The sequence below is a fragment of the Rana temporaria genome, chromosome 9 (genome assembly GCF_905171775.1).
Source record: "Rana temporaria chromosome 9, aRanTem1.1, whole genome shotgun sequence".
Classification (NCBI taxonomy): Eukaryota; Metazoa; Chordata; class Amphibia; order Anura; family Ranidae; genus Rana; species Rana temporaria.
Genome location: NC_053497.1, coordinates 122,432,327 through 122,458,292, shown reverse-complemented (window position 1 = coordinate 122,458,292; position 25,966 = coordinate 122,432,327). Strand labels below are relative to the sequence as shown.

The 25,966-nt window shown below is 44.5% G+C and overlaps 1 protein-coding gene across 2 annotated transcripts in view; it reads left to right on the top strand.

Annotated features, from left to right (window-relative positions):
- Window positions 1–25,966, top strand: part of ARAF (A-Raf proto-oncogene, serine/threonine kinase) — a 52,217-nt gene that overhangs the window by 11,032 nt on the left and 15,219 nt on the right. For both annotated transcript variants that reach the window (XM_040324374.1, XM_040324375.1), the window contains 6 exons: window positions 1,453–1,705; window positions 3,873–3,976; window positions 17,175–17,277; window positions 17,369–17,520; window positions 17,636–17,725; window positions 17,845–17,983. In XM_040324374.1, the coding sequence (XP_040180308.1) occupies window positions 1,460–1,705; window positions 3,873–3,976; window positions 17,175–17,277; window positions 17,369–17,520; window positions 17,636–17,725; window positions 17,845–17,983 (834 nt within the window). In that variant the 5' untranslated portion in view covers window positions 1,453–1,459. The remainder of the gene's footprint in view (window positions 1–1,452; window positions 1,706–3,872; window positions 3,977–17,174; window positions 17,278–17,368; window positions 17,521–17,635; window positions 17,726–17,844; window positions 17,984–25,966) is intronic.

Genomic DNA, 25,966 nt, shown 5'->3' with positions numbered 1-25,966 from the left:
CATGGCAGCTAGAGCTAGATGCTGCGTCATGGCAGCTAGAGCTAGATGCTGCGTCATGGCAGCTAGAGCTAGATGCTGCGTCATGGCAGCTAGAGCTAGATGCTGCGTCATGGCAGCTAGAGCAAGATGCTGCGTCATGGCAGCTAGAGCAAGATGCTGCGTCATGGCAGCTAGATCAAGATGCTGCGTCATGGCAGCTAGAGCAAGATGCTGCGTCATGGCAGCTAGAGCAAGATGCTGCGTCATGGCAGCTAGAGCAAGATGCTGCGTCATGGCAGCTAGAGCAAGATGCTGCGTCATGGCAGCTAGAGCAAGATGCTGCGTCATGGCAGCTAGAGCAAGATGCTGCGTCATGGCAGCTAGATCAAGATGCTGCGTCATGGCAGCTAGATCAAGATGCTGCGTCATGGCAGCTAGATCAAGATGCTGCGTCATGGCAGCTAGATCAAGCTGCTGCGTCATGGCAGCTAGATCAAGCTGCTGCGTCATGGCAGCTAGATCAAGCTGCTGCGTCATGGCAGCTAGAGCAAGCTGCTGCGTCATGGCAGCTAGAGCAAGATGCTGCGTCATGGCAGCTAGAGCAAGATGCTGCGTCATGGCAGCTAGAGCAAGATGCTGCGTCATGGCAGCTAGATCAAGATGCTGCGTCATGGCAGCTAGAGCAAGATGCTGCGTCATGGCAGCTAGAGCAAGATGCTGTGTCATGGCATCTATAACAGTAATGGTCTGTAGTGTCCCTCAGCCAGTCAGATTCACGCTTCTATCTGCCATTTTTCAGGGCTGCTGTGAATGTGACTTTGTTTCTGCACTCCTGCAAAAGGAAGTTTGCTGTCCCCTTTGGTAAGTGGCTGCTCTTGGCCATTAACATACAGGGACGAGGCCCTATGGTGACATCAGCCAATTGTCTAATGCATTTACTCCGATGACACCCTGAAGCTCTGGCACGCCCACTGACCACAACGGGTAGCCTGTGTAAAGCTTCCATGAGATGCCCAGTTGCACTGTAGATTCTGCTGGTTCAGTGGCTCTCTGTTTTTCCAAGGGATTTTGGAAGGTTGACATGCCAGATCTCCAAGTTAGGGTTACACAGAGGATGAACTGATTACATTTAAATGTAGACACCTTGCTTTATATGTTTAATTTCCCCCTATGACGCGTTCCCTTTAAGCTTATTCTCTTCTTTGATCTTGTTGCTATGTTTTTCCCTGATTTTGTTCCCTCCCACTTTTCCTGTTCTGTGGGTCTCTCTCTTCCCCATCTGCTGCAGTATTGTTCCACCAAATGGCACAGTAACACTTGCTCGGGCTTTCTTTCTCTGGAACATGCAGCTTGATTGCAAGAAAAAGACAGCAGGAGAGCAGAGAGAAGAAAACCGAAGGAAGGTGTTTTTTCAAAGGAAAACGCAAAACCATCTTGTCATTGTATTTCTAATTCTCACTCACTTGTTTGCAGCGTTCCAATGAAGCGGTCTCATACACCCCCAGCGAACCTGACAAATGGTGCCCTGCGCTTTCTGTCCCAGGAGCTTGGCAAAGGTAGCGCGGTGATGTTGTCGGCAGCGGTCCTGGAGCTACCCGGCCCTGGGGTGCGGGGGCACAGGCAGCAGGATGGCCACAGGTTTGGATCTCAGAGTGAAGCCCCAGTGTCGGAGAGCAAAACTGGCGGCACCGTCAAAGTCTATCTTCCAAACCAGCAAAGGACAGTGGTGAGTCTATTTTATTGGGTTTCTTTGTTAACATTTGTCTATTTTAGGAAATTCTTTATTTAGACATTATTCATTTTTGCAGGGCTTGATGAATACCACCAGGCCTTCATAATTACAGCTGCAGCCTAACATTTCAAAGCCCTCTCTGTTGTAAATGGCATTATATGTTAGTTGGCTCGTTAAAGTGCTCTACTTGATTAGTACATCTACCACTAAATTATTATAATATGGGAATGAAAATCTGTAAATAAATGTTAATTTTGCTCCAACAGACTATAACTTAATCTTGATGTCTAGGGGGCAAGTTCACCCATGGTTACTATGAAGTCCGATAGGAATTCTGCTGCACGTTGACCAACCAGCAAGATGGTTTGACCCTTGAATGACATAGGAGGTCTCTGCAAAAGAAGCCCAATTTGCATTAATTCAGCCTCAGCTTTATTACCATGGTTCACTTATATGGAAATCTTTGCCTTGGGTGGCAACAGTGCCATCTGGAAGGCAGGCAGCCTTGCTGATTAGTTATCAGATGGGGTCTGTGATAAGCAACCGACTTTAAAATGAACCATTTCAGTCTTTGCCATTGTATAGCACCCTCCCAAGTCGTTCTCTTGGCAGTAAGATTTATTATATATAGGTTGCTAGGCATCGGTTCAGTAAAGATCTGGTTTTGTTGAGACCTAAAAAAAAAAAAAAAAACATGTAAGAGATGCTTCATCCATGTATGGTTGAGATTTTCTTTTTAAACAGAGATAATGACTGAGAAGTCGTCAATCCTTTTTTTTTCTCCAAACAAAAGGGAATACGTGTGTGTGTGTGTGTGTGTGTGTGTGTGTGTGTGTGTGTGTGTGTGTGTACGAATCACATCTGTATGTTGCCAGGAGAAAAATCTTGGTGTTTTCTGGTCTTAAAGAGGGTGTAAACCCTTACATATACTCAGTGGTACCATTGTGGTAGTATAGACCTGCTCGTAGTAGGAGGAGTTTAGTGTCTAATCATCCTGTAGGTGCCAATGTAATCCAAAGGTTTAAAGTGGTTGTAAACGCTTACATATACCCAGTGAAGTGACTGGCCTTAGATAATACACAGAGCTAAAATAAATCCTCTTGCAGAAGTTGCACCTGTTTATCTACAGCAATCTTTCACCCTACTTCCATTCAAAGTACAGAATTTACACAGGATCTCTTAGCTCTGAAAAGCATGGGGACAGAGAGCTGAAGTTGCATCAGTGAGAAGAGCTCTGAAAGCTGATTGGAGTGAAGGGACAGCACACAGGAACAGAGCCCACCGATAGCACAGGGCACAGACAGAATGACTATCTGCATCTGTAAACAAGGCAAATTGTCATTCTGTCAGAAGGAAATGCAGTGATCCTGTGTTTCTGCTAAGCAGGAACACTGATCTTTGCCTTCCCCTAGTCGAAGCACCTCCCCCACAATGAGTAAGCACAACCTAGGCACACAGTTAACCCTCTGATCACCCCTGATGTTAACCCCTTCCTTGCCAGTGTCAGTACAGTATCGGACTGCAAATTTTTTAGCACAGATCACTTGTGTGTCCGATTTGTCCACCGCAATATCGCAGTTACGCTATAAGTCGCTGATTGCCGCCATTACTAGTAAAGCAAAAAAAAAACAGTTTGTCGATGCTAAAACTTTTGCGGAAACCAATTAATATACACTTATTGGGATCCCCCCCCCAAAAAATATGTAGCGGAAAACATTGACCTAAATTAATTAGATTTAAAAATAATTATTGGGTATGTTTTATAGCAGAAATTGGGTTCACAAGAAAAGCAAAAAGGGGCACCAGATTAAGTGCAGCATTAATATATTCCAACTTACTAAAAGTGAGGCAAAGGGCGACTCGCATCTTAGTAGATCAAAATTATATATGGTGTATGTGTGTATGTTATATATATATATATATTTATTAATTAATTCTGGTCAGTCTTGGCTCTCCTGAGTGATCCAGGTGTCTTGTGTACCTACAGAGTTGCCTGCTTCACTCCAAGGGTGCTGCCACTAGTGCCGCTCAGTGGACTTTGTTTATGCTGTGTTGCTTTGATGACCAGTACTGCATGTCCTTTTATGCTACATACCTCTAGCACCACTATATATTCCTTCTGTTATTTTCCTGTCTTTGATTTTGTCTTGTCTTCTTTTAGGTTAACGTCAGGCCTGGAATGACTGTCTACGATTCCCTGGATAAGGCTCTGAAAGTGCGCGGTTTGAACCAGCAGTGCTGTGCTGTCTACCGCCTTTTACATGGGTACGTGCGTGGTTGTGTTTTTTATTTTTTTGGAATGGAGGAGAGGGCTGAAAATGGAAGCCACAGACTTTATAGAGGATTTGTTTGCATACATTTACTTGTAAAAATACGTAAAATATACAATTAAGAAGCTATGAACCTGAATGCCCATAGTCGGCTGTCCACAGGTAGTATGCTGGCGCCGGGAACCCAAAGGCTAGTGAATAACTAGCCTGGGTGAGGACCTCGCTGGATCCCTGGACAGGTAAGTGTCCTTATATTAAAGGTCAGCAGCTACTGTATTTGGCAGCGCTTTACCGTCGTTTTTGCTGCGCTTTTCGCCTGCTAGCGGCCAAAAAAGGGTTAAATGTGCCCGCAAAGCGACGCTACAGCAGTTCGGCTGCGCTGCCCATTGATTTCAATGGGCAGGGGCACTTTAGGAGCAGTGACTTCACCGCTCCTTTTGCGATGCAAAGAAGCTGCTGGCAGGACTTTTTCTAATGCCCTGCCAGCGCACCGCTTCAGTGTGAACGTTTTCGGGCTTTCACACTGGAGTGAATGGAGCCATTCTTTCAGGGCGCTTTGCAGGCGCTATTTTTAGAGCTATAGTGCCTGCAAAGCCCCTCAGTGTGAAAGGGGTCTTACAGTACAATTATTTTCGTAGCGTCTGTTGTCAGGCAAGACAAGTCATTTGTGCCCCTAACCTGTGAACATATAGTGCTCCCCGGGTCCCTTCCACTCATACAGTATTAAAACCCCCTATGGCAGTGGTCATCAACCCTGCCCTACAGGGCCCACTAACAGGCCAGGTTTTATGTATTACCATGGGGAGATGCAGTCTAGAATACTGCAATCACTGAGCAGCAAATGATATCACCTGTGATGTATTTCAGTTATCTTGCAAACCTGGCCTGTTAGTGGGCCCTGTAGGACAGGGTTGATGACCACTGCCCTATGGTAAATTTTTGGACTCTTTATCCTTGTTTTTGTTTTTTTGTTTTCCTCTGTCTGTCTGTCTTGCTCAAATTTTTTTTCTCTCCTTTTCCTTTGTTCCTCCCCCTCTTTTCCTCTCTCTTCCATGTATTCTCTTTTTTGAGAATGGGAGGAGTGGCCATGCTGGTGGGAATGGGATGAGTTGCAGTGCTGTGGGGGGAGTTCTGATCAGCTAACTTAAATACTCTTGATCAAGGTCATCTGCTGGGGACTTTTAATGGTAACTATAATCACAGGCAGTGTTGCTCACTGTGTCTCCGACTCTGTGGTGTCTCGCAGCAGTGACACCTAAGCCTAAATCAGGAGATAGGGTCTCTTCCATCCCCTCCCACTTCACGTTCCTCACCAGTCAACTGACCTCTTGTCTCCACCCCCTAGCCATGCTGCGAACTGAATGGGCAGCCGCAGGCTCCTGGAACAGCACAGCCGAGCTTCCACAAGCTGCAGGGACAGCCCAGCTGGGTGGTACTGTCTCCAGGAACAGCCTGGGATTTGGCGACCCCTGGTAAATCGGCATTCGACCCCTCCCCTCGCAACACACAGGTTGAGAACCGCTGCTGTAGTGACTGCGACATTATGGTGGACACATTAGATATTTTTGACACCATTTTATGACCATTGTCATTTTTACAGTGCACTGATTACGGTAAAATTGACACTGGCAGTGAAGGGGTTAAGTGTGACCTAGGGAGTGCTTTTAACTGTTAGGGGGTGTGGCTTGGCGTGACATGTCACTGATCGCTGTTCCCGATGATAGGGAACAGACGATCATTGACAGTGTCACTAGGAAGAACAGGGAGATGTTTGTTTACACTTGCCTCTCCTTGTTCTTCAGCTCTGTGACCCGATCGCGAGACACCAGCGGCGATCGGGTCCCACGGGCGCGTTCACGGAGCTCCGGGTCGCAAGCGCGCCGCCGACTCGCATCTTAAAGGGGACGTACCTGTACGCCCTTATGGTCCAGCCATGCCATTCTGTTGACGTATATCGTTGTACGGCGGTCCTTAAGTGGTTATCTCTCCTAAAAGCCAGCAGCGTTTTTGCTGAAACAATGCCTGACGCTTGTAAGTGTCCAAAGCTTTCACAAGCTTTTAGGAGTTTTTACAGGCGTCAAGCTCTTGGGTGTTAATTTAATTGGCCAAAACAGATTTATTCTGCCCATTGAAATGTATTAAAGTGGTTGTAAAGTTAGAAGTTTTTTTTTATCTTAATGCCTTCTGCTGCACCCCCCCCCCCCCCCCCCCCCGCCAATACCAATACTTCAATACTTACCTGAGCTTATCGAGTCTCAGCTGCCCGAGACTCTCTCTCCTCATTGGCTCCCACACTCCAGGAAACCTTGATGGTTGTCTTTATTTAAAAAGAGGAAAAATGCACTACAAATCACAGCACACAGGTAAAACAGCCGACGGGTTTCGCACTATTAACTAGTGCTTAATCATAAGCACTCGTTAATAGTGCTAATTGCGTCTGCTGTTTTACCCCTGTCTCGTGTGCTGTGATTTGTAGTGCATTTTTCCTCTTTTTAAATAAAGACAACCATCAAGGTTTCCTGGAGTGCGGCTGTCTATATTTCCTCTTTCCGCTTGTTGCCTTGTGCATTGCCAGCACCCTCGATTTTCTGAGACCATACTGATCATCCTAACACAGTCCACCTGGAGCGGTAACTCTTTCTCTTTCCTCATTGGCTCCCGCTGCTGTCAATCAAATTCAGTGAACCAATAAGGAGAGAGGGGGCAAGGCCAGGCCACGGCTTTGTGTCTGAGTGGACACAGGGAGCTGTCGCTTGGCTCAGGTGCCCCCATAGCAAGCTGCTTGCTGTGGGGGCACTCAACAGGAGGACCACTTCAAGGAGGATTCATGGATTATGCATATGTGCCTGTACCATCGTGCTAAATGTGAGTGCATTGGATGTTGGTTTTTATCTATCAGTCAATAAACGGCATTAAACTAGGGTTGTTTGCGCTCGGCAAATGGGTTGTTGGCCCAGATATTATCCTCCTCCCAGTGTCCCATAGTGAGATTGGCATACACAGGGGCAAAGTTGGCCCCCATCACCCTACCTCTACACTGTAAATAAAACTGTTCACAGAAAGTAAAATAATTGTGCTTCAAACAAAATTCAACAGATTGCTCAAGAAACTGTGATTGGAATGAGTGAAAATCGCCACTTTTAGTTAAAAAGTGCTGAATGGCTTTAAAGGATCACTAAAGGAATTTTTTTTTTCAGCTAAATAGCTTCCTTTACCTTACTGCAGTACTGGTTTCATGTCCTCATTGTTCGTTTTTGCTTTGATGTTGCTGTAATTCTGCTGTGATCTCCACACTTCCTGGTTGTCTTTTTCCTTATAACCATCATACTGGGAGCTTTTCACTGTAGGTCTAAGCTGTCATTACTGTGTGTCTAAAACTTAACAGAACCAATCAGATTCATTTTAAAAACAAAACACTGCCCTGGATTTGTTTGTTTTTGTTCTGTGTGTCTCTCTAGTTCACAGGAACATGAAAACAGTTTAAAAGTGAAACTAACCTACAGGCACATTATATGATTGATTTTTTATCTATTTGTAATCATTTTTCAAAGGAATCAGTTAACTTTTATGTCTCTACCCTGTAAACAGTCATTTCAGCAAAAAATTTTTTTTCCTTTAGTGACCCTTTAAGGCACATATTGTGGGGTATGGACGTGTAGAGGAAAGCAACATCTAGAGATGCCCACATATAGCTCTCCTCCCACGTATATTGTTGCAAAACATTAATTCACTGGAGTCCCTAATATAGGAGGGTAACCGATTCACAAGGGGTTGGAGACAAAACTCGATATACATCGACAACCCAATGGTGAAACTGTTGGTATTAGCCACAATGGGTCTTCCCGTTGGATCAGTTAAAGACTTGTGAACTTTGGGAAGATGGTAGAAATGTGGGGTACTGCACAGTGGTGGTAACATAAATTGCCGTTCTTTTTTAGCAAGGACCTCATTTTCCCAAGCCTCATCAACTAATGACTTTAGTTCCTGGTGGTATATAGGAAGGGGGTCAGTACGTAATTTCGGATATCTATCTGTATCGGCTTACAGTCGACCTGCCTCCTTCATATACTCTACCTTATTTTGCACTACTATACTACCCCCCTTATCTGCTTGTCTAATGATGATGTTAGTGTTGGCCATAAACTCTTTAGGGACTAATTCTCTGCTTTGGTCAAGTTATGATGTTTATATCTCTGAGATTTATCACGAAGTGTAATAAGATCTTTATAAACTGCCTGATAAGAGGTTTCTATATACGGCCCTTTTGAATTTGTCTGAAAAAATATTGACTTGGGCCTAAAGGGAGTGTGTGAGACCGGTGGCTCTAGCTGAGACATAGGGACATACCCTTCTGCATTTCCCTCTAGCCACAGCTCTTCCAGTATTTGTAATGCTTCCTCATCAGGTGCTGTGGGGGATGGAGGATCTGCAGTTGGCATTGGTGGGGTGTTATTTCCAATATGATTCAGGAAATGGGTAAGGGGATTCAGAGCATGGTGGCGTTTAAGAGTTAAAGATCGGATAAACCGATGGAGATCCTCAAACAAACCAAACTTATTTGGTCCTACCGAAGGGGAGAACTCGGGCCTTTCTGAAGCAGTAAAATATCTGCAGGTGTAAGGGTCTGAGAGGACAGATTATACATTTTTATTGTGCTAGCTGTTCCACTAGCGCTCAGTCCCTTTTTTTTTTTTGTGATTCCTTCCTAGAAGTTCCTCCTCTTCGTCCTCGTCTTTTCTTTTTGTAACATGTGCTCCCTTTGGAGGTAATATCTGAAAAACCTGACTATCGGAAGGTGTGCCTGAACTATCAGAAGCTAGCGGTAAAGATGGACCATCCTGATTCTCTAACATTTTGGGTCTAGCTCCTAATTGAATATAACTGTCTAAGTCACGAGCTAACGGACTGAAACTATTATGGATGGGAATATTAAATGTAGGGAGTGAAATGGAAGTAAGCAGAGAAGGTATGGAATCTGTCACACTCATGGAAATGATGGGGATGAGTGGTTCCAATGGGGGAGGAAAGTAATGATGGAGTAGAATCTACAGTGAGGAAAATAAGTATTTGAACACCCTGCTATTTTGCAAGTTCTCCCACTTGGAAATCATGGAGGGGTCTGAAATTGTTATCGTAGGTGCATGTCCACTGTGAGAGACATAATCAAAAAAAAAAAAAATCCCGAAATCACAATGTATGATTTTTTTTAACTATTTATTTGTATGATACAGCTGCAAATAAGTATTTGAACACCTGAGAAAATCAATGTTAATATTTGGTACAGTAGCCTTTGTTTGCAATTACAGAGGTCAAACGTTTCTTGTAGTTTTTCACCAGGCTTGCACACACTGGAGGAGGGATTTTGGCCCACTCCTCCACACAGATCTTCTCTAGATCAGTCAGGTTTCTGGGCTGTCGCTGAGAAACACGGAGTTTGAGCTCCCTCCAAAGATTCTCTATTGGGTTTAGGTCTGGAGACTGGCTAGGCCACGCCAGAACCTTGATATGCTTCTTACAGAGCCACTCCTTGGTTATCCTGGCTGTGTGCTTCGGGTCATTGTCATGTTGGAAGACCCAGCCTCGACCCATCTTCAAAGCTCTAACTGAGGGAAGGAGGTTGTTGCCCAAAATCTCGCAATACATGGCCCCGGTCATCCTCTCCTTAATACAGTGCAGTCGCCCTGTCCCATGTGCAGAAAAACACCCCCAAAGCATGATGCTACCACCCCCATGCTTCACAGTAGGGATGGTGTTCTTGGGATGGTACTCATCATTCTTCTTCCTCCAAACACGGTTAGTGGAATTATGACCAAAAAGTTATATTTTGGTCTCATCTGACCACATGACTTTCTCCCATGACTCCTCTGGATCATCCAAATGGTCATTGGCAAACTTAAGACGGGTCTTGACATGTGCTGGTTTAAGCAGGGGAACCTTCCGTGCGATGCATGATTTCAAACCATGACGTCTTAGTGTATTACCAACAGTAACCTTGGAAACGGTGGTCCCAGCTCTTTTCAGGTCATTGACCAGCTCCTCCCGTGTAGTCCTGGGCTGATTTCTCACCTTTCTTAGGATCATTGAGACCCCACGAGGTGAGATTTTGCATGGAGCCCCAGTCCGAGGGAGATTGACAGTCATGTTTAGCTTCTTCCATTTTCTAATGATTGCTCCAACAGTGGACCTTTTTTCACCAAGCTGCTTGGCAATTTCCCCGTAGCCCTTTCCAGCCTTGTGGAGGTGTACAATTTTGTCTCTAGTGTCTTTGGACAGCTCTTTGGTCTTGGCCATGTTAGTAGTTGGATTCTTACTGATTGTATGGGGTGGACAGGTGTCTTTATGCAGCTAATGACCTCAAACAGGTGCATCTAATTTAGGATAATAAATGGAATGGAGGTGGACATTTTAAAGGCAGACTAACAGGTCTTTGAGGGTCAGAATTCTAGCTGATAGACAGGTGTTCAAATACTTATTTGCAGCTGTATCATACAAATAAATAGTTAAAAATCATAAATTGTGATTTCTGGAATTTTTTTTTTTTTTGATTATGTCTCTCACAGTGGACATGCACCTACGATGACAATTTCAGACCCCTCCATGATTTCAAAGTGGGAGAACTTGCAAAATAGCAGGGTGTTCAAATACTTATTTTCCTCACTGTATAATGGTTTCCTCATGGTGGGCGGCCGCCTGTGAGGAAACTGTCTGGGAAGGGAACTGATGTAGATCCTCGCAAACCGGTGACCCTATGCGGTGGTAGGTTAGGTTGTTTAGATTTATTTCTCCTAGACTTAATATTTTTATTTTTGGACTTGTTCGCCAGATGGGTGGGTGATATCAATGACACAGGGCCAGTGTTGGAATGCACCGGTCGTTTCCAATCAAACACCTGCCCATTGCCATAATCAAACAAGTCTCGTTCCAGTTTACCGTTTTTTTTTCTTTCTGAATTAGACTGTCCTCATCTTTTTTTACATTTATGTTAAAGACTTCTAGCCCCCTTTGAAACGAGGTGTACTAAACTCCTTAACTAGAGTTTCTTTCTCTAGGGCCTGCTGCTGTGCTATACCTATTTTTTTTTTTTTCCCTTTGGACAACCAGGATTTTAATCAATTTGATCGTGCAAAACTCTGCCACCGATCTCCACTCTTTGGAAAGATCCTCGTCTAAAAAAACTACATTGCTTTTTGATGCGGAGGCCTCGTGGGGTAATACCCAACTCTAGATATTTTTTCAGAAATGCCAAGTCCCACCATTGGGTCTGTTCATATTCTTTAGGGTCTTGCAGCTGAAAAAAAGCTTTCTGCATTAGAATCTCAAAAGCCTCTGTATGTGGCAGAGAATTCAAACTATTTATTTTGCTGGGCTCTGAGGATATAGAATGGGTGTTATTTCCAATAGTGCTAAAAATGGCCTGAAGGCGATGAACCCTATCCATAGTGTTAAAACAAAAAATAAAAAACAATAAAAAATAAACGGATACGATTTATATAGTGTGTGTGTGTGTGTGTGTTTACACTAAATATACACTAAATAACTAATATATATATATATATATATATATATATATATATATATATATATATATATATATATATATATATATATATATATATATATATATATATATATATATTGTGTGTGCGTTTACACTAAAATTTACGCACAACTAAATATATGACGCACCAATGGTGTACAACAGGATAAGTATGATACACAGTACATAGATGAAGTCCCACAATGGATGATATAAAAACCTGTGGAGGGAAATATAAGGTAAATATCTCCAAATAATGCAAAGAAAAATGCTGCCACCTGGTCACACATTCTCTAAGTTCCACCAGATGGACGTTCTTGTCTTATTCAATGCCAGTTTTGAGGATAAGCTACTCCCTTTCTGAGCTGCAGGCATTTTCCAGTCCTGTTTTCTTGAGCCTGTTGGTTGTTTGCTGTGTTGCCCACCTCTCACACTGTTTTTGAACGTCCTGAAGATTTAGTACTAACTACTTCCCTCTATGGATGAAAAAGTGAAATTCTTATACCCCCCTTAAAATTCTTTCCTTGGGGGATGAATGTCATAACGATCTATGTTTATGCATTATGGTAGTATAGACCTGCTTGTAGTAGAAGGGGGTTATCCTGGGTTGGCCTACAGTAGTTTTTTTTTGTTCATTTTTCCTGTAGGTGCCAATGTAAACCAAAGGTTTGAAGTGGTTGTAAACAGTAAAGTGAAGGGAGACCTGAAACTACACACTGCAGAGATCAGAGAGGTGATTGCAGGAGAATGGTGGATGTGCTTTGTTCATATTTCATGTCTGAGGTTTACAACCACTTTAAAGCGGGGGTTCACCCTATAAAAAAAAAAAAAAAAAAAATGTTTTCCTCTAGCATAAAATTAGGCATAGTAGCGCGAGCTACAGTATGCCTGTATTTATTTTTTAGCCCGGTACTCACTGAGCAATCGTATATTGAAGATTCCGACTCCCCGCGGGGAATGGGCGTTCCTATCCAGAGGGAAGGTGATTGACGGCACGTCACGCTTCTCCGGAAATAGCCGAAATAGGACTTGGCTCTTCACTGCGCAGGCGCCGTATAGCGCCGTGAAGAGCCGAGACCTACTCCGGCTGTCTTCGGGGAGCGTGACGTGCCAGAGCCGGCCGTCAATCATCCTCCCTCTTGATAGGAACGCCCATTCCCCGCGGGGAGTCGGAATCTTCAATATACGATTGCACAGTGAGTACCGGGCTAAAAAATAAATACAGGCATACTGTAGCTCGCGCTACTATGCCTAATTTTATGATAAAATGTTGTTATCGAGGGTGAACCACCGCTTTAAGATTTCCAGGGACCTTTCAAAAGACTAAAGCCACGTACACATGACCGTTTTTTCATGACAAGAAAAATTCAATTTTTTTTTAATTGGTAGTTAAAAACGGTCGTGTGTAGGCTCCAGAGCATTTTTCTCTTCGAGGAAAAATGGCCATTAAAAATTTAGAACCTGCTCTATTTTTTTCTTGTTGTTCTCGAGGTGAAAAACGGTCGCGTGTACGCTTTATTGACGGGGAAAAAAACGCGCATGCTCAGAAGCAAGTTATGAAATGGGGAATTTAGCTTAATCAGCCAAAAGGGTGGCGCCATGCGAATGGAACTTCCCCTTTATAGTGCCGTTGTACGTCACCACGCTTTGCTCAAGCATTTTTTTTTTCACGATTGTGTGTGTGCAAGGCAGGCTTGACAAGAATCACGCCGAAAAACGTCATTTTTTTTCCATGGCATTAACAACGGTCGTGTGTACGCGGCATTGGAGTACAAACATGCTATTTTCTGGAGCAAAGACTGCATAGAACTGCACCTTTTATCAGGGAATGAGATGTTGGCTTTTATTTTCTCACATGATTTGGAAGGATGAGTCTGGTTGCTATGGGCAGCTGGTACAGTCTCCTTTGCTCTCACATTTATTTATCATTTGGCTTATAAACAATCTTTCAAATTTTTTATTTTTTTTTTGCATGTGAGTATAGCACAGAGCTTGGGCATATGTCAGCTGAAATCCTGTTTCCCTTAATATTGCAAAGCTTGGCTTTACAACCCCATTATACATCACTTAGAAATGGATATAGTTAGGAGCTGGTTATGCAACGCCAGGCTGAAACAGATTTTGCTTTTTATTTTCCACTGAGGTCTGAAGGAACTCTAAATGATGTTAAAGAGCACCTGCTACCTATTACAGCAGCAGCTACCATTTTGTGAACTGATAAACATACTGTTCCATCAGCAAATAAAATGTCTCCTTGTTTTGTATAATTTATAGTATGTAATGCTGTTTACATGCAATTGACACCCTCCTGTGCCAAGAAACCAATCACAAATGAGCTACTTTGGCTCTTTTTCTCTCTGCTGCTGAAACATTATTCGATTGATAGCCAAAGTTACTGTACTGTACAGTTACTGTGTTTTGTAGTAACTTGCGCTTACTAAATTAACCCTTTCATGGCTGTGAATCTCAGACAAGCCTCAGCTTTGAAATTTTTCTCTGACATCGTATCCTGTCATGGTTTAGCCATGTCGATCACTGCAACATTTTTTTTTTTTTTCTGTTTTAGTTAAGTACAAACATACTGTATATGCCTGATTTAATACTGCAGCGATACAGTCATGGACAGTTCCAGTAACATGGTGCATCCAAATCAAACAAAGCAATCGACAATATGTGTGATAGAATTGCAACACAACAAGGCCAAACTAAAGAAAAATACAACTTTTATATTCGGAATTTAAAAGACAGGGCTAAAATTTCCCAAGTGTATGACATGGGAGCATTGTCATATAGTCATGATATCAAACGATATATCCGCAATGGGTCTTCCATGCCAAAGGGAGGGGAAGGTTGAAACAAATTAGTTTAGATTTTAGAACATGGTTTTAGTTGCCTTCAAAATAGGGTACCAAAACTACGTATATGGTGCAAAGCAGCCCAAATATAAAAAGGCTTGAAAACGCCCAATTCAAAGCTAGGTGAAATGCAAGTAAGCGTGAAAAGAAAAAAAAAAGGTGGATCTCCCCAACCCTGCCATCCCAACACCCAGACACAATGCATCCGGAAAGTATTCACATCGCTTCATTTTTCTGAAAATTCTACAAACAATACCCCATAATGACAACGTGAAAGAAGTTTGTTGGAAATCTTTGCAAATTTATTCAAAATAAAAAACAAAAAGATCCCATGTACATAAGTATTTACAGCCTTTGCTCAATACTTTGTTAAAGCACCTATGGCACCAATTACAGCCTCAAGTCTTTTTGCGTATGATGTTACAAGCTTGGCACACCTATTTTTAGGTAGTTTCTCCTATTCTTTTTTGCAGGAACTCTCAAGCTCCATCAGGTTGGATGGGGAGCTTCGGTGCACAGCCATTTTTAGATCTCTCCAGAGATGTTCAATCGGGTTCACATCTGGGCTCTGGCTGGGCCACTCAAGGACATTCAGAGTTGTCCCCTAGCCACTCCCTTGTTATCTTGGCTCTGTGCTTAGGATCATTGTCCTGTTGGAAAATTAACCTTTGCCCCAGTCTGATGTCCAGAGCACTCTGGAGCAGGTTTTCATCAAGGATGTCTCTGTACATTGCTACATTCATATTTCCCTAATTCCTGACTAGTCTCCCAGTTCCTGTCGCTGAAAAACATCCCCACAGCATGATGCTGCCACCACCATGCTTCACTGTAGGGATGGTATTGGCCAGGTGATGAGCGGTGCCTGGTGTCCTCCAGACATGACTCTTGCCATTCAGGCCAAAGATTTCAATCTTTGTTTCATCAGACCAGAAAATGTTGTTTCTTCTGGTCTAAACCCTTCAGGTGCCTTTTTGGCAAAGTCCAGGTGGACTGTCCTGTGCCTTTTACTAAGGAGTGGCTTCCGTCTGGACACTCTACCATACAGGCCTGATTGGTGGAGTGCTGCAGAGATGGTTTTCTTCTGGAAGGTTCTCCTCTCTCTACATAGAAACGCTGGAGCTCTGTCAGAGTGACCATTGGGTTCTTGGTCACCTCCCTGACTAAGGCCCTTCTCCCCCAACCTCTATTTGTTGGGCGGCCTGCTCTGGGAAGATTCCTGGTGATTCCAAACTTCCATTTTCAGATGATGGATGCCACTGTGCTCATTGGGACCTTCAATGCTGCAGACATTTTTTTTGTACCCTTCCCCAGATCTGTGCCTCGATACAATCCTGTCTCAGAGGTCTACAGACATTTCTTTGGACTTCATGGCTTGGTTTGTGCTCTGACATGCACTGTTAACTGTGGGACCTTTTATATAGACAAGTGTGTGCCTTTCCAAATCGTGCTCAATCAACTTAATTTACCACAGATGGACTCCAAGTTGTAGAAACCTCTCAAGGATGATCAGTGGAAAGAGGATGTACCTATGCTCAAGTTTTAGTGTTGTGGCAAAGGCTGTGAATAATTTAGTTACATGTGATTTTATTTTTATTTTTTGTATAATTTTGAAAAAGTTTTCAAACAAACTTCTTTCATGTTGTCATTATGAGGCACTGTTTATAGAAGTAAAATAATACAATTTAATCGATTTAGGAATAAGGTTGTAACGTAACAAAAATTTGGAAAAAGTGAAGCGCTGTGAATACTTGCAGGATACACTGTATATAATTCAAACCGAGGATTGAAGGTGCCTTATGCAGGGATTTCAAACCCCTACAAAACTGGTTTATCCCTGAAAATACTCACCAGCTGCTCATGAAGCATGATCCAAGATATTTTATGTTTGACCAACAGGAAGGAAACAACTGGGGTTTCCATGCCTGCGCTATGGTGATTTTAGCAGCCAACAAAATGAAATAAGCGAGTGTTCAAAGATGTCTGGGATCTGAAAGATCTGTAAACGGTGCCGCCCTGGCATTTCTGGATGTATTATTTTTGGTTACCGAGTAATGAAGGTTGAATATCCTGATCCAAAGTCTCTGAACCTTCGGACAGGATCACCAGACGTAAACGACATGCTTCCCTCCTCCCTCGTAAACAATGAGGATGAGTTTTTGCTAACCTCGCTGGGACTAAAAACCAAGGGGATAAATGTTATATTTTGCTTCAACCAATGTGGTGCTGTGCACCATGGTCGACCATCGCACCCACTCCTCCTCCCTCAGGTCTGCTTCCCAAGCAGCCTGATTAAGTTTGCTAGTAGAACTAGAGAACAAGAAGTACAGTACCAAGATATTTTCCCCTAGATCCAGGATCTTTCAGGCATCTATTATGAACCGTTCTCAAGGACAACCGTCACCCACATCCCGTTTAGTCATCGGTTAACATTTTTTTCTCTATTTGCCACCAGTGCATTGATTTCTGGGCAGCAAATCCCCCCCCCCCCATTTATTAAAACAGGATGATACTGTTGTTAGCATGTGTCGTACCCTGAGCCACATTTGACAATGACGATGTGAAAGCATACAGGCCACATGTGACATCAGGAAACAAGTCCTATTCTGACCTTTGTTTACTCCTGACCTGGGTTTCTAATGTGTGACAATTACTTTGATTTTATTGGGTACATTTCTGCATTACAAAACTTTCAGTCAACCATGTTCCAACTTTGCCATTTTGTATGACCACAAATAGAAGACATTTGAACCCTACTACTAGTGCGTTTTTTATTAAATGGCTTCTAATTTTTTATAATGCAGGCGAAAAACTTTAACAGACTGGGAGACGGATATCACCCCACTGGTAGGAGAGGAGTTGATGGTGGAGGTTCTCGCCGATGTCCCTCTATCTATGCACAATTTTGTGAGTGGTCATTATGTGCTTTTAACTGTCTTTATCTCTATATGCTTAACCCTGTTGTTCTGATGACCTATGCTTGTTCCCTGTTTCCCAGGTGAGGAAAACACATTTCAACCTGGCATTCTGTGACTTCTGCCTGAAATTCCTTTTCAACGGTTTCCGCTGTCAGACATGTGGCTACAAATTTCACCAGCACTGCAGCAGTAAAGTGCCCACTGCCTGCGTGGACATGGCCAAACTGCCCAAGTAAGCAGGGATCAGGCTTATCCTCCAATTTCCTATAACTGTTACTAAACATATTTGGACATCTGAGAGATGATAGGCTACAAGTTCATAACATTCATTGTGTGTACCGTTCCAGGCCAGCAGGCAGTTATACGGATTTCCAGTTGTACACTGATCAATCCCCTGGCATTATCCATGAACTCTACACCCCGCAGCCATCCACCAGGTAACAATACCTACCACTTTCTCTTCTATCCTGCCACAACTTTTTCTCCTCTTCATTTCTGTGCCATTTCTGTTTGATGGCCCTAGTGCCCATCCCATTCCATCTCTCCCTTCCCGCAGCCCCCGGACACAGCACCCTGGAGCTGCTTCCTTTTCATTCCCCAGCGAGGGTCAACCCCTGCAACGGCATCGCTCCACCTCCACCCCCAACGTTCATATTGACAGCACCACTGGCCCTGTGGATAACAGCATTATTGAGGTACCCTGCCAGGGAGAGACTGGATTCTTCTAACTATTATAGTGAAAGGGAAATACTAGTATATCTTTTTTTCCTGTAAAATGTAAGTCTTTTCATCCTCTAGCTTCAACTGATCTCTTGAAAACAGGTGGTAAATGCCCCCAATGATTGTTTTAACCACTTAAGACCCGGACCAAAATGCAGGTAAAGGACCCGGCCAGTTTTTGCGATTTTGCACTGCGTCGCTTTAACTGACAATTGCGCAGTCGTGCAACGTGGCTCCCAAACAAAATTTACGTCCTTTTTTTCCCACAAATAGAGTTTTCTTTTGGTGGTATTTGATCATCTCTGTGGTTTTTATTTTTTGCACTATAAACAAAAATAGAGCTATAATAAATATCCCCCAAAAATATATAAAAAAACTTCTTTTTTTTTTTCCTCAGTTTAGGCCGATACGTATTCTTCTACCTATTTTTGGTAAAAAAAATCGCAATAAGCGTTTATCGATTGGTTTGCGCAAAATCTATAGCGCGACCCCACGGCTGGGCTTAAAGGGCCACGTACAGGTAAGTGGATGTGCCCAGCCGTGCCATTCTGCCGACGTATATCGGCGTGAAGGGGTCCTTAAGTGGTTAACACAACTCTCCTTGCTCACTGTTTATGTAGGAACTGCTAGTTACTTTTCAGCTTTTGAGAGTCCATAGAAAGAGTTCTGATAAAATTGTCATGGAATAGTTTTTGCCAATCTGCCTTCTGCTACAGCTGTGAGGAAAACCCCTTTAAACACAGGATGTGTGTTTAAATGATTTTTGAGATAATGTATAGTATGCAAATGGGGCTAACGATTATTTTAGCTAACTCTCTTTAAAGGATGCCTATTATGATATTATAATGATAAAGGCCAATACTAAAAATGTTAGTCCCTTTCCATTTTTAAAGGGAATCCATCAGCATAAAAATGTTGGAGGTTCTATCACTGACCTGTTTTAAAATCTTTATTAAACCCCTAGGGGACCAAGTGCATTTTTTTTAAAACTTTGTTTACGGCAGATACAACTATCAAAGAGGCACATAAACGGTTACATCTCGTGCATAGAGTAGTGCAGATTCAATAGTATCTTAACTTTATCTTGAGAATAATTACCCTGGTTCCTCAACGGAGGAAATCCATAACAAGAAGTGAGACATGGTAATCACTGTGGATCAAAATAAACGTATCGTTGACAAAGATGTGGGAAACGTGTGTGACCACCAATCGGGTCCACCACAGAGAATCCAGGTGACCCAGGAGCTCAGAGAAGTTGGGGTTTTGCCATAGGGGGGTTCTGGGAGATATCCCGTCTGAATTAGTGAGCACACCGTTGTCTTCATGCCAGGCTAACCAACTGATTTCTATCGGGGAGCTACGGGAGCAACGCCTGGCTGGGTACAGACCTGTGTAGGTCATCAACCAGTGATACCCTAGAGCCTAACAGAGCAGTCAAGATAGCGGTGGAACAGGACGAGGAGGCCTCCAGGAACCAGTCATAGACATGCGCAAGCTGAGATGCTATAAAATAATGTCTCAGATTAGGACAGGCAGGCCCTCTGTCCAGTTTAGCAGCCTGAAGAGAGGCCCTAGTAATTTGTGGGTTCGACCCCTGCCAGAGAAAGGTGGAGAGGAGCGAGTTAATTTTGTTAATTTTTTTTAAATAAAAAAATAGGGGATGCCCGAAAAACATATAAAAATTTGGGTAAGTATATCATCTTAAAAATATTCACACGACCAATCAAATTAAGTGGTGAAGCTAAAATGGGAGAGAGATTTGGGCCCCATAGAGGACACAGAGTGGGATGAGATACTGGAGGGGGTTAAAGCTGCGTCCCCTAAGCTGTCAGACAGGTTGACCCAATTGTACATTTTACACCAAGCATATATTACACCTCAGAGGTTGGCGAAGTTTTAAACCACAAGGAGCCCTTTGTGTCCGATGTGTGCAGCAGAGGAGGGCTTGTTTTATCACATGTTATGGCATTGCTCGGATGTGCAGGCATACTGGCTGCAGGTGACACAATTTCTTCATGATAACATGGGAACCCCGGTGGGCATGGACCCAAAGCTGTGTCTTTTGGGACTGCTACCTGATGTAGATACAGAAAAGTATCAAGCAATCTTTATGTATGAAATGTTATTCCTGGCTAGGAAGGCGGTGGCAAAAGTATGGATGCAGCCTGAGGCCCCGACACTGAGGGATTGGAAGAGGGAGGTAAATGCTATTCTCCCATACAGGAAAATGATCTATACACATAGAGGGAGACCACAAAAATGTTCCAGTGTATGGGACAGATGGCTGGGAGATGGTGAAACGTGCACAGTCTGAGTCTAGCTGCACTGAGGCTCGGTGTGAGTTAGAGGGGGATTGGACGGGCGAGAGTCACTTGGTTCCTTATAAGTAGAGCTGTCGACTAATATATATATATTTTTTTATGTTGTCCATGGTCGGGGATGTGCCTATTTACTTGTGCCTGGGTGTGCACCTACTGAAGGGAATGTAGTCGCTATGGATAAATGTAACTGTTTGTTACATTTGTTATATATGTTTGTATGCCTTTATCTACATCTTAATAAACTTGGATTTATATGGTAAAAAAAAAATTAAGTGGTGAAGAGGCCCAAGTACGCAGCCTGGTCTCCATATGTATTATAATTGGGGTAACCTTGAGAGATTCAAAGGAAGACGGGTCCGCATTAATGTGTATCCCCAAGTACTTAAATGTATGTTGGACGGACAATTTAGATGTAGAGAGATAGGTATAGTCAAGTGTAGAGTCTATAGGGAATGCCACGGATTTGTCCCAACCTACCCGTAACCCAGAGACCTTCCCAAACTCTTCCACCACACCCATTAGGGAGACAAAATACTGCTCAGAACCATCCAGGTAAATTGGGGCATCATCTGCATAAAGAGAAATCTTTTCAGAGAGGGAACCATAACAGATGCCACCCACTGTCGCCGTCTGCCGCACCGCCAGAGCCTCAATGGCCAGAGCGAACAGAATCGGTGAGAGCGGACAGCCCTGTCTGGTTACCCTCTGCAAAGTAAAAACATCAGATACATGCTTATTAGTGCTTACCCTAGCCCTAGGGTTGATATAGAGTAAACGGTCCTACTGAATGAATTGAGAGCTTAAGCCCATACACGATGCATGGTTTCCCAAAGGAAGGACCAATTAACAGTATCGAAGGCCTTGAGCACATCCAAAGATAGTACCAGGCCACTTTTTTTTGGCAGTGGCAGCCCTATGAATGTGCAGAGAAAGGCGGTGGATGTTTTCATACGCACTCCTTCCAGGCATAAACCCCCGCCTGGTCCCTGTGAATAAGATGGAGAATTACTTTTTGTAATCTTAAGGCTAGAATTTTTGCAAGCACCTTAACATCACTATTCAGTAGTGAGATTGGACGGTAAGACCCACACAACAGTTTTTATTTGTCGGGTTTAGGGAGCACCACTATCAGGGCTTCACACATGGAGGAGGGGAGCTCACCCTCCTGCAGTGCTCGCCCAAACAAAGTGTAGTTTCTGTGACAGTTCCTCAACATAGTTTTTTTACTATTCAGTGGGCAAACCATCCAAACCAGGGGCTTTATTAGGAGGAATGAGCAAATGGCTTCAGGACAGGGGATTGGAGAGATTCAAAGAATCCCAGCATCTCAAGCTCGGCCGGGGGAAACAGGGTGGTGTAAAGGTTCTCATAAAAGAACTTGAGCATCTGGTTTATAAGCAGGGGGTCAGATGTGACAGAGCCGTCCAGAAACCGAATATGTGGTATAGTCCTATCCACATCGAGAGTCCGGGCGAGAGAGAGAGGCCAATATCTTACCATTCTTGCCACTGTGTTCATGTAAGCTGGCCGATTAAATACAATTGCTGTTTTCACGTCACTTCCACCCTATGGAGGTCCAGAGCCCTATGCGTCCCCACCAGGACCCCATGGGAGTCCGGGGTGGGAAGCGCAGAATATTGGGCCCAGGCATTCTCCAGGGAGGACTCCAAGACCAGAAGTGCAGCCTGAGAGGACTTTCGATGCTGGGCAATGTTGGAAATGTACGAACCCCGCACCTGACGCCTTAAAGGCATCCCATGTGGGGTCAAAGGAGGCAGACCCGGCATTGTGGACCAAGTGCAGTTAGCACTTGGTTCAGATCTGTCCTGTGGTTGCACAGCAACATAGTCGGCTGGCCTCACCTTCCCCACTCTCTGACCGTGCTCCTAGTAAGGAGATAATTACTTAGTAAGGGCTGATTAACAGTGCTGGTCTCTGGCAGCAGGTGCATGCTGGAGATAGTCAGTGCCAGTGATCTATCTCTTGTTGTAGTGTATTGCCTTTTGCAGACAGGTGGTTTGGCCCACACAGTGTACAAAACCAAAGCTTTCGGGCACCCTGAGGCACAGGTGCAGTGTAAAGTCCACTGCCAGTTGCATGGCAAAATCAATGATGTACAGCAGCTGTACATTGTTTGGTTCTCGCATACAGGGATGTATTTCCCACCCCCCAATGCACAATATGTTTTCAGGGGACATATGCTGTGCTGTACCCCCCCCTTAGCAACACCAATAAATTGTGCTTCAGCCTAGGGTGGAGCTGCACCACAAACAGAAATAAAAATGTGTTTGTTATGCACAAGGAGGCTTTAGATCAGAAAGGGACCAAGATGCTTTATGCGCTTAGTCCTGGGAGGATTTGAAGAATGATTTTTAAGTTGTGCAAATGGCAAGTCTTCCTCAGTGGTGCTTGCTTCGAGGTTGTCGCCCTTCTTTTTCCATATTTCCTAGTGAGTCACTACCTTAGAACAAGCATTTGGCCAGTAAAGTCTGAACTCATATCATGCATACTAGGTTCAGGTCAGTGACTAGTTGGATAGACAAGTGAGGATCAAAGCCGAAACATTGTAAGTGCAAAGTCACTAGTGCCCACTACTATCTTCAAATTACCACAGGTACTATTATTATTTTGAGTTACTGTCCCAGAAGTCTAAACATTTAAAGGGGTTGTAAACGTTAATATTTTATTTTCTAAATAGGTTCCTTTGCGCTAGTGCACTGTTGGTTCACTTACCTTTTCCTTCGATTTCCCTTCTAAATGTTTATTTTCTTTGTCTGAATTTCTCACTTCCTGTTTCTCCTCAGTAAACTTCACACCATCATCCAAGCGGTGTTTAGTCAGCCAGAACAGCTAACTGAACAGCTTACTGAGGAGGAACAGGAAGTGACAAATTCAGACAAAGAAAACAAACATTTAGAATAGAAATCGAAAGAAAAAGTAAGTGAACCAACAATGCACTAGCTTAAAGCAGGGCTCGACGAAATTCGGGCGCCAGGTCGCAATTGCGACCAGAATTAGCAACCTGGCACCTGGGGAAGGATAAGCATAAGCCTGCAGAAGGCCGGAAAGTCGCAGCCTCAATTAACGGTCGGCGCGGTCCGAATCGATGGCGAGGTGGGGGAGCACAGAGACACAGGATAACCAATCCTGTGTCTCCGTGCGTCCACGCTGGCCGGTAATTGAGGCCGCGGCTATGCTTCCTTCTGTGATCTGGCGCCAACTTGTGGTGGCCATTGGCATGACAAGACTAATGAAGGGAGGACTGTACTTGGTGAGGCTGGTGTGACACTAGAAGGGGGAGACTGTGGTTAGTGAGGCTCGTGTGAGATCAGGAGGACTGACATTAGTGAAACTGGTGTGACACTAGAAGGGGGAGACTGAGCTTAGTGAGGCTGGTGTGACACTAGAAGGGGGAGATTGTGCTTAGTGAGGCTGGTGTGACACTAGAAGGGGGAGATTGTGCTTAGTGAGGCTGGTGTGACACTAGAAGGGGGAGATTGTGCTTAGTGAGGCTGGTGTGACACTAGAAGGGGGAGATTGTGCTTAGTGAGGCTGGTGTGACACTAGAAGGGGGAGACTGAGCTTAGTGAGGCTGGTGTGACACTAGAAGGGGGAGATTGTGCTTAGTGAGGCTGGTGTGACACTAGAAGGGGGAGACTGTGGTTAGTGAGGCTCGTGTGACATCAGGAGGACTGACATTGGTGAAACTGGTGTGACACTAGAAGGGGGAGACTGAGCTTAGTGAGGCTGGTGTGACACTAGAAGGGGGAGATTGTGCTTAGTGAGGCTGGTGTGACACTAGAAGGGGGAGATTGTGCTTAGTGAGGCTGGTGTGACACTAGAAGGGGGAGACTGAGCTTAGTGAGGCTGGTGTGACACTAGAAGGGGGAGATTGTGCTTAGTGAGGCTGGTGTGACACTAGAAGGGGGAGACTGTGGTTAGTGAGGCTCGTGTGACATCAGGAGGACTGACATTAGTGAAACTGGTGTGACACTAGAAGGGGGAGACTGAGCTTAGTGAGGCTGGTGTGACACTAGAAGGGGGAGATTGTGCTTAGTGAGGCTGGTGTGACACTAGAAGGGGGAGATTGTGCTTAGTGAGGCTGGTGTGACACTAGAAGGGGGAGATTGTGCTTAGTGAGGCTGGTGTGACACTAGAAGGGGGAGACTGAGCTTAGTGAGGCTGGTGTGACACTAGAAGGGGGAGATTGTGCTTAGTGAGGCTGGTGTGACACTAGAAGGGGGAGACTGAGCTTAGTGAGGCTGGTGTGACACTAGAAGGGGGAAGACTGTGCTCAGTGAGGCTGGTGTGACACTAGAAGGGGGAAGACTGTGCTCAGTGAGGCTGGTGTGACACTGACAAGAATTGTTACTGCCAGTTTGATAATATGGAGTATTAGCCAAGTCCATTGAGAGCGTAGCATAAAGCTTTTTAGTTTGGTTGATGAGCATTGCTCAGACGTAGGTTACATTTCTGTTGTAAAATATAACAGATACGTTCTGCCATCTTCAAACTCCCATTGTTCGTTCCTTTATCATGCTTCATTGTATTTTCTGAAAGCTTGCAGGCTTTTTCGGTTTCTGTGCATAAAGCACAACAGGTATAGTCTGGATATTGAAGTGTTGTTTTGTACATAAAGGACACTATATGTTTACAGTCTACTTTTTCAACAACTGGAGTCCAGATCCAGTTCCGTCAATCCCAGTGGCTTGGCAGCATCACCTAAACAGGCAGATTATCTAAGATTCTTAAATGGTTAGCTAGCCAGATCAGTCTTAACCAGTTGGTAACCGCCCTATAGCCAAAATACGGCTACAGAGCGGTTCCTGTACTCTAGGAGGGCGTCAATGTACGTCCTCCCAGAGACTGCGTTGTGCGCGCCCGAGCGGGCGCGCACACGCGATCGCCGGTGCTCGCCGGGTCTACGGGACCCGCAGCAACAGCACTCGCGGTAAGGAGCCAATGGAAGCGGCTCCTTACCACGTGATCGCGCCGTCCAATGACGGCGCGATCACTTGTAAACAAACCGGCGTCATGTAATGACGCCGGTTCCTCCCTCTCCTCTCTGTACCGTTCGGTACAGTGTGAGAGGAGAGGGAGGGGGGGGGGGATCGGGCGGCAGCAGCAGCCGCCGCACTGTGGGCTGGATCTGTGACAATTGCAGTCACAGATCCAGCCATCCCTGCGCAATACTCTGCAAAATAAAAATAATGATGAGTGCAATACTCTGCAATACCCCACCCCATACTCTGCAATACCCCACCCCATACTCTGCAATACCCACCCTGGGGGGGGTGGGTATTGCAGAGTATGGGGTGGGGTATTGCAGAGTATGGGGTGGGGTATTGCAGAGTATGGGGTGGGGTATTGCAGAGTATTGCACTCATCATTTTTTTTATTTTACTCTGCAATACCCACCCCCCCATACTCTGCAATACCCACCCCCCCATACTCTGCAATACCCACCCATACTCTGCAATACCCCCCCCCATACTCTGCAATACCCCCCCCATACTCTGCAATACCCCCCCCATACTCTGCAATACCCCCCCCATACTCTGCAATACCCCCCCCCATACTCTGCAATACCCCCCCCCCATACTCTGCAATACCCCCCCCATACTCTGCAATACCCCC